This window comes from Grus americana, chromosome 15, assembly GCF_028858705.1.
Source record: "Grus americana isolate bGruAme1 chromosome 15, bGruAme1.mat, whole genome shotgun sequence".
Classification (NCBI taxonomy): domain Eukaryota; kingdom Metazoa; phylum Chordata; class Aves; order Gruiformes; family Gruidae; genus Grus; species Grus americana.
In genome coordinates this window covers 15,284,657-15,293,905 of record NC_072866.1, presented here as the reverse complement: position 1 = coordinate 15,293,905, position 9,249 = coordinate 15,284,657, and the positions used below count along the sequence as shown (strand labels likewise).

Sequence of the window (9,249 nt, the reverse complement as noted above, 5' to 3'; positions counted from 1 at the left end):
ATAAAGTTTATATTTTGAAGTAATTTAAAAAAGAGATTTCACTTACCTAGTTCTTTAGAAACTGGTGAATCAGCTGATATATCCCCAATCTTTGCAAGGCTATCATAATACGCTCTTCCAGCCACTACCATAGCTTTTTGGGAGGAGGGGAAAAAAAAAGTGTTAAAAAAATCAAAGTATTTTCCATTTTCATTAATCTAAGCTCCTATGAAATTCTGTAATCCAGGGCACAAAGTGATAGAGGGGTATATGGCAATAAGGAAATCCTGCTATCACAGAAGGTTCCTTAAGTCCCCATGCTACCTGCTATGACAATGAGAACACCAAATATATTGATGAAGTTTCAGCCTGTTATTTAATACCAACTTCCATGCATATCCAGGAGCAATCAGCATCCAGTGGGTAGGTTTAGCCATAAGCCGTTGGTCAGGAGACATAACAAAATTCCTTGGTACAGATAAAACTGTTGGAAAAAAGCAAAATGCAATCCCAAACTTACTAAGCCAAGGTCTCTGCCCTGTACCAGCCAGCCAGACCACTGATCTGAAATGGCTACTGGCCATGAGACCATGGACCTACAGTTGCAACAAGGAGACATGGAGACCTTCAAAAGCAAAACAGCACGTACTGTTTAAGTTAGCTGAAAGAGTAAAACAATTCAGCTATGATGAAATATAGTGCGCCAAGTGTGATATATTTAAAAGTGAAATGTAAAAGGTTCGATACATCTGATACAGCCACTCCTAAAAATTACTGTTATAGATACACTGTACAGTCATCATATACTGTAATGACAAATATGATTTCGTGTCAAAACAATACATTGAAATCTGAGGATCCCATATATAAACACCAACTTTTCCACTTGAAGGACATTTTAGGCCTTAAATACTAAAACTTCATCTTTCAGAGACTTAATTTTTGATGTTCAGGTTATGGAGATAACCCATTTGGCATTATTTTCTCAATTTTCAACATATCAATGTTCCTGAGATGATTATTATAAATTACATTGTTCAGCAACTTAGTGAGCTTAAATGTTGGAAGATCTCTGGTTTCTTGGACAGACATGGAAAATTAGCATTGATACATACAATTTCTGCACAGAGTTATTTTAACACTTCAGGAAAGTGCCTACTTTTACCTTTGTCACTGAACTCAGCATGGCAGAGAAATCTGTATTCCAAGTACTTTAAGCAATAAAAACCTCAGGCAACAGGTACATATACAGTTTAAGAAGAAACCTGAAGGTTTAACATTGCTGACCAAAGAGACAGACCCTGGAGTTAACACTTGGATGCTCATCTGTTTTCCCCCCGCCCAAGACAGTTCCCCCCTTTTTGTTTATAGTTCAATTCTAGTTTTACAGGAAACAATAAGCTCTTAATATATATCACTGAGGTTCAGTTTCTCTCAGTTAATCATTTCCTGGTTATAGCTGATTTAAACAGCAAAGCCAGTTTTGCTAGAACGAACACGGAAACATCAAGATTCAAACTGCAAAGAGGCCAGCAGCGAGAAACAAATTACATATGTAGTAGATCTACACCATGCAATGGCTGCCTTGCATCTTCACAGTATCTAGAACTGATCTGCACACCACAAAGAACAGAAATAACAGGGACAAACTGGTGAGATTTTATTGTAAAAGGCAGTGAAAAAGTACTTATTGAAGTAAGTAGCTTTGACTTTTTTGGTAGTATTACATTTTTAACCTAAACTGGAAGCCAAGCACTCTCACTGTTGACTTTAGAATACTTTTTTTCTGAGAGGAATATCATTGGCAATTGCCAATTATAGTATTTTAGGTCTGCATTTTATAGTTTTTATCAGCAAAGGTGACATCTTTGGTTATCCAACAGTATGTTCAATGAAAAGTCCGAAACTCTTCCAAATGAAACAAAGATTCTTTCTGAGGCTGCGTGGCATTACACAAGAGTAATTTCTGTCTATGCTGCGTCTCATAGGTGCTCTATATTCCAACTTTCTGAACAGAATTATACTGTTGGAGCAGTAAGCCACCCATACACAAAGATTTTATGCTATTCCAACTCTTCCTATCTAGTGTTTTCTCAAGACAGCCCCAAGTCAATCTTTTATCCTAAAGCACTAAAAAAAGTAAGAAAATGTGTGATTTCTCCCATGCTAATCAAGCTAAATCAAGAGCTCCACTTGTATAGTCTCTTCACTGGTACTATGGCTAGTAAACAACTTCTGCAGAAAAGAAGTTTTGACCTTTTATCCTCAAAATTTATAAAAATACATTATAAAAATATATTATAAACCTATCAGAAGTTCTTGTAAGTTTTGTGTTCTCTGTCAGCCTACTCTGACTTGTTTGGAAAGCTGCAAAATATTTGTTTAGCAACAAAGTATTTACTCCTCCTTACAGATCTATTTATACCACGCAGAACTTATGGAGAAAAGATTAACAACTACTTCAACATAGTTTCTCAACAGTTGTTACAACACTGTAAACATTTATTCATTTGAAATTAAGCATTCATGCAAGATACGCTTTATCAGCCAGTCTTAAAAGGCAAACTTGCTAGAACGCAATACCTATCAGCCTCTCCACTGTTGCTGTGCAGAGTTACATTGGGAATTACTGATGACTAATTTAATTAAAAGAGAAGAGGTACAATGTAACATATCAACGATAAAGTATGTGAAAAGCAGAACCCTCAGAAACTGGTATAAAAATCTTTCAGCCAAACAGGAAAACATTTGTTATTACTTCTGGTACTACCTATAATCCCTAAGGTTAGGTATTAGGTAACCACAATGTTAATCCATCAGGTTAGGCATTACTGCAAGTCAGCCAACATTTCCCTATTTTCATCTCCAGCAGGCTTTGGTTTTATCTTTTTCTGAAGCCTGGTCTACAATTTGCATGAAGAAAGATTTCAATGTCTATTTGGCTATGCACTACTGCAGTATCACATTTCTCAGAGTACTAGATTACACGTAGGGGGAAAATATGCCACAGACTTGAACGAGGCAAAACGAGAGAGATTTTACATTGCTTTAATATGGTATCAAGCAGCTCGACAGGTCTGCATGGGTGAAATGGAGCAAGCTCTAACAGGTTCTACAATATAAGCTTTGGGAACACAGCTCAGTCTTGGAAAGCCAATCTTAGATGGTTTCTGTGAAGTCAGTAACGGAAGTAAACCACCGCATTATAAAAAGTTTGAGACACTGGGTCCTTAGATTCAAATTTATTCACTCTGATTTTAACTCCATTAAAAAGATACCATCAGGCATAGCATGGATAAGAAAAAAAGATTAATCCACTCCTGCAACTCTTACTCATTAAAGTTGTTCTGTTCACAGGGTTAATTAGGTAGTGATGTGCATAGGTAAGCAGGAACATATCTAAGAATGTGAAATACCTTTGGAAGATATTTCCAGGGGAAAAAAGAGAACACCTAACACACATAACTTTTTTTTTTCCATTTATATTATTATTCCAATGCAGGTTATTTACACTTTATGTTTGGTTTATTTTGCGGTAGCTCTGTGCCTAAGTGTTTGGGATGCAACTTCTGCAGGACAGTTTAAAAAAAAAAAGGGGAGGAGGGAGGAGGAGGAAAGAAGGTACATATGTTTGGGTGTTTGTGCCTTTTTTTCCCCCCTAATTCAACACATGCAAAGTTCAAGTTGGAAATTAATCTTATACACAACCCCCATATACAATAAGTATATTTAAATGAAAATTAAACATTCCTTCTAAAGTTAGCACCTAGAAGACTTACCATTAACAGCTTTTTCATAATTCTTCCCCAGATTTATTAAATTCCTCAGTCCTGGATTGAACTGTTCCATAACATTCTAGTGAACAGAAAACAAAGTTTGTGTTATAATGAAGGCAATTCAACAGTGGATGAAAGTATTTCCCAGTGTCACGTAGGTCTACTTTTATGTTTCATATGTACAGCATACATCTGAAAAGTCTGTGGATGGATGAAAAATAGAAGACTTGGGAGGAAGAGGAGAGCAAAGGAAGGAAGGGAAAAGAAACTGAGCATTTAGGATCAAACAGGAAAAAAAAGAGAGGTAAACTATTTCAATAGGGGTAAAAGGAATCTGGCTGTTTATAATATAAAAGGATGTCAACTATGTCAACAAAGTTTGCACAGATCCTTCTTTTACGGTAGGTGATGGTGAAATACAAATGAGAGAAAAACCTTTATCCATTAATTGGTTTATAGAGTCAGACAATAACATGAACTTTCTGACAATGGTTCAAGATTTGAGTTCCTCCCCTCCCCCCCCTCCACGTGCTAGAAAAAATGCTGGAAGAAGGGAAGAAAGAAAAGAAATTCACCAGATATCTGATTAGGGGACAAGCACTTTATTCATCTAAGTTACAGAAAACATTTAGGGAAATTAGTTGTTTGTTTTCTTTTTTAAAGTCTGAAAATGCTGCATTTTATTGTGTGAAGCCATAGTTCTTTCAGAAAGAAAATGATGACCTTATTAAATAGAAGGAAAAAAAAAAATCCACTGCAGCTGCTTTGGCTGTTAAATACACTTATTGGCCGAAACAACCAGAATCTGAAATCCAGCAGCTCCAAGCATGACTTCTCTCATACCTAGCAAATTCTATAAACTGATGAAGTGGTAGAAATTACAACTGGCAGTTTCATAGTGCAAGAAAATAGCTACACCATTAAATAGAAGAGTTTAAAGTCTATGTAAAAAGTAGAAGATAAGCCATGAAGTATGAATGCAAATTTGAATTGTCCCAAAGTTGGGGGGTGAAGAAAAGAGGAGAAGCAGCTTTTGCCCCCTCCAAAAAGGAAAAATCACCCACAAAGTTAAGCGTTGTCCCCACTCATAGGAGAGCTTCAGGTTCCCTCTTCCTGGTCAAAGACAGTAACTCTCCCCCCTACCCCAAATCAATATTCCAGAGTTACTTTTATCTTATGAGCAATGGGGAAAAAAAAAAAAAAAAAAGAAAAAGCTGACATGCTGATATAAATGCAGTTGTTATCCACACCTCAGAATCTCAGAATCATGCCCTTTAAGATGTCTCGAACATACGTAGCATAAATAGGGATACTCCAAAATACTGGATGTTGCAGTTAACTTTTGAACAATGCTAAATAAGTTTGAAAGGGAGACCTCTGAGCTTCACTCACTTGGTGGCTTCTTGGTTTCTTCAGGTAGATTCGCTGTCTGAATTAAAGATACAGCATGTTTGTTTATCAAAAGCCCCTTTGTATGTATGTAAATAACTACCTCTGAACAAGTATTCTAGAATTTGCCAGATGTGTCTGGTCATTTATTAGTCAAGTAACCATGATATTCTAATCGTTTCTTTTCTCTCTTCCATACAAAGTACAATTTCATATAACATTGGCTGCTAAGTCTCAGGAACATTTTAGTAATGAATATTTTCTTTTAAAAATAAATTTAATACAAGCCCTGTATTTCCAGAGGAGAACCTTAAAAGTTTTTGCAGATTCTGGACCTTCTTTTCCCGGAATCTTCCTAACAAAACTATAGCTGTGACATTACTCTGTAAAATTTTATTGTCATGAAAGGAAGATCACGAGATACCTGAAGACATCATTCTGTTATTCTTACTATTGTTATAACAACATTTTTATGACACAACTCACATCTTTCTAGATATTGTTCACACTGCAGAACTTTCAAGTTCAAGGAATTCAAAGCAGATGCCTTCTGTTTACAAGAAATACAAGTGAAATAGTATCAAGCTTTTGTCTGTTATACAACTAACAGAACGCAAATATTTATATTGAGTACATACATGGACCCAGAAAGAACAGGAACACCATCCCATTTGTCTGATTTTCAGACAAGGTCATTCAGACAGAACTTCATTATTACTTTTCAAAGATAGTGCTATACCTGAACTCCAGTCAATTCAAAAAGTGAGAAAGAGAATTAACTCCATATTTCACCAATAATACTTTAACAGTGATATTGAGTAAAAGATTTTAAGAAAAAAAAGATGTAAAACTATTTGGTTCTGATACTGGTATAGCATATATGACATCAAAAACAGATGCAGAACACCAATACCTAGCTCCGCTGCCTTTATTTGTATAAATTAAAGACAACTGTGATCATTTTCTGGTCTATACCATTAAACTCTTACCCACCCAAACACTGCAAGCAAACTACCTAGGGTCCCCAGGCCCTTGATTTGTGTTAACTCACAAACCGCATCCAGAAATCATTTGGGAAAGTGTGTTTCAGGTCGGGCCAACAACGCCAAGGGCTATTCTAACAACAGTATGGATTTTCAAGCTCTAGTGTCTGGGAACATCCCTCCTCCCACCCCAACTCTTTAATTTACTACTGTAAAGGGTGCTGCAGTGCCTCTGTTACCCTCCCCGTAGCTGAGGCAGTGCGACTGTGAGGCTTTTGTTCCGAGGGGTAAGTTGTCTCTTCCTATTACAACTTTTTGCCATTTCTTCCCAGCAGCGTACTAAAGATGATGTCTGCTGGCATATATGGAGTCAGTGAATCACAAGAAAAAAAAAAAAGGGTGAACAAGGGGATTATGTTAGGATAGAGTCCTGTATTCCAAGCATACGAGAGAGAAGAAAGGTGTACATGATGTAGAAACCTTATGTATGCATGGCAGGTGAGAATCCCAATGCCACCCTGAATTACCATTATATACTGAAAATAATTTTCTTGAAAGACAGATTCTGCCCCTGCTTACCCTATGCCTTGCAGCAAGAACTTCTAGAGTAGAACCCTTACTGCCACCTACCCAAAAATTCTAACGGTAACACGATAATTATTAGTCTTGAAATACTGATTTTTGGAGTGACTGTCTAAAGGATTCAGGGGTTATGATTCCAGTTTTCTTAACATCTTCTAATTCATAGTTCAAACAGACAACTGATTGCACCTGTGTCATTTGTTGTTCTCACTTAGGAGGAAGTGAACAAAACACAACAAAAATGCCCTCAACAGCTCCCCTCTCTGAAGCCAGACCCCATAGCTCTTTATTTTCACCAGCCGACTTGATACGTATTGGGTACATATGTATAGCAGCTATAGATCACGCTGTGGAAACACAACAGGTCCACTGAAACACAGAAAACTCTGAGGAAGAGCTCCAGTACATCACATCTGTTCAACGTATATATAAAACTGCTGGGAAAGATGAAGAAACAATTTATAGCTCAGTGCCTTCAGTAGCTGGCAGGCATACAACTAATGGATCTTTTCTCCATTAGACCAAGCAGTCTCTGGAAGTTTTTCAGTCTTTGCGCTGCCACAGTGGTTGATTGTTAGCAGAAGCATCTGCACCAGTCTCTAGACGTGAATGCCCGAGAAGCAGCAAAAACCTTCGCAATGGAAACTCCCCTTTGGAATTTGCTTGGTTTAACACAGGGTATGTTAGCTGATCCTCACTGTGCAAGGCTCATCTACTTTCCTACAAAGGGTTTGTGTTTGATAGAAAGACTTAGCTTCCTGCCCCTGCTGGGTCTCCAAGTTGATCTAATGAAATAATTCTTGGATGATTTTCTTTTCTTCAACATTAGAAGGAAGGATTTTTTTTTTTCCTACTGAAGACTAGATTCTCAAAGCAAACAAAAACTTGACCTTGCTTCTAGTGCTCTTTTTACAGTTAACCACTGATGCCATCTTTGAAGTACCATCCAGGAAGAAATATCTAGAGCACTTTTTCCAAAAAAGAAAAAAATAAAAGAAACTCTCACAGGCAACCCCCCTCTTCAGGATCAGTTATAAATTTGATATTGCCAAGACATTTCTGAGAAGTTAAAATTATTGTAATACTTTGTTCAGCTTCAGAAGTTATAGGGGGGGGAAAAAAAGCCATTCAAAAAAAATCAGTGTATAGCTATTTATTTTGAGATGATGTCTTACAGTTTTATAGCTTCCCTTATTTGCAGTCTAAAGAAAAGGTCAGTAAAATGAGTGGGACTGAACACCAGTGCAAAATTGCAAGTCGTACAGTAAAGCCTGACCTGAAAACTTCAAAAAAGCAGAGACAGAGGAACAAAGAAGAATTTCTGATCGAGAGAACCACTAATTTTAAATTAAGTCTCAGAAAATATCACAGTTGTGTTGTCTGCTATGCTGTACGAAGTCATGGAAACTTCCATCTTAATCCAAACGGACATGACAAAGAAAGAAAAAAGCTGGGAGAGCCAAAGTAGTTCACAAAACATCATTTGCCTGTACAGTGAGAAACACAAACAAGGCCTCCTAATTGTCAATCAAGTGCCCTATATTCTAGTGACACACTACCTCCCATGAACAGAATAATTAACTAGAAGAGAAGAGGAGGCACATGATCAGATCCTACAGCTTTCTATTATTTAGGATGAATGGAAATAAAGGGAAACACTTTCAAAATAGGCAACTGGAAACATCTTTTTATGCAGAGAATTTTAAGAGTTGGCAAAAGCAACCTTCCAAGAAAAAGCATAAGAGAAACCTATTCTGGTCATTAAATCCTCCTATAATGCAGTAGGAAAGTTGCTATGTGCCTTTCACCACATGAAACCAATGTGAGTTAACCAGCCTGGTAGCAAGGAGCTGACTGAAGAGGAACAAGCCTTGTATTTCCACTTGCATGTAGGTACTGTGTCTTCCACAGTTCCTGATAGTCACATAAACAACGTTAATCTTCAAAACAAATGACAGCCATTGTAAAAGTGCCTTCCTGTAAATGCTCAGCTTTGCTTTTTACTTAAAGACACACCTCACAGAACAATAGCTCAGCAGGTATGAATACAACTAAACAATGCATAGACTCCCTGTAGTTTCAAGTTTACATCCTGCAGGCACTTTTGCAAAAGAAGATAACAATGTATTTGAGTAGAAATCTGAAATTATAGAACTAGCATAGAAAAGTAGATCTTGATGTCTAACATTACTCATATTGCCATCACTATAGCTATTCATAGCTAACCTTTGCATAGCTACTAATAATTTAAATTGTTATTCCTCAATTTGGAAAACAGTAAAATTAAGTTTTTGGAAAAAGTCTTTATGTCTGAGAACCCACTTGAGAAGATTCAAAAAGCTGTATACAAGTAAATCTTACTGTGCTCTACTGTACCTGAAGCGTTTTGTACATTATCACATTTAATCTCCTCCTTTAGCTTTTGAAATCCACAATGTAGTTTTCAGAAGGGCATGATTAAACCCTCAACACGTCTCATGTTAAGCTCAGTTGTAAGTAAGCTTAATGTTGTTTTACAACAGGTTTAACAGAATGGAAAA

The 9,249-nt window shown here is 36.8% G+C and overlaps 1 protein-coding gene across 3 annotated transcripts in view; it reads right to left on the bottom strand.

Moving 5' to 3' along the window:
• Nucleotides 1-9,249, bottom strand: part of BAIAP2L1 (BAR/IMD domain containing adaptor protein 2 like 1) — a 42,032-nt gene that overhangs the window by 28,661 nt on the left and 4,122 nt on the right. For all 3 annotated transcript variants that reach the window (XM_054843179.1, XM_054843181.1, XM_054843180.1), the window contains 2 exons: nucleotides 3,759-3,834; nucleotides 47-133 (listed from right to left, as the gene is read on the bottom strand). In XM_054843179.1, coding sequence (XP_054699154.1) covers nucleotides 47-133; nucleotides 3,759-3,834 — 163 coding nt within the window. The remainder of the gene's footprint in view (nucleotides 1-46; nucleotides 134-3,758; nucleotides 3,835-9,249) is intronic.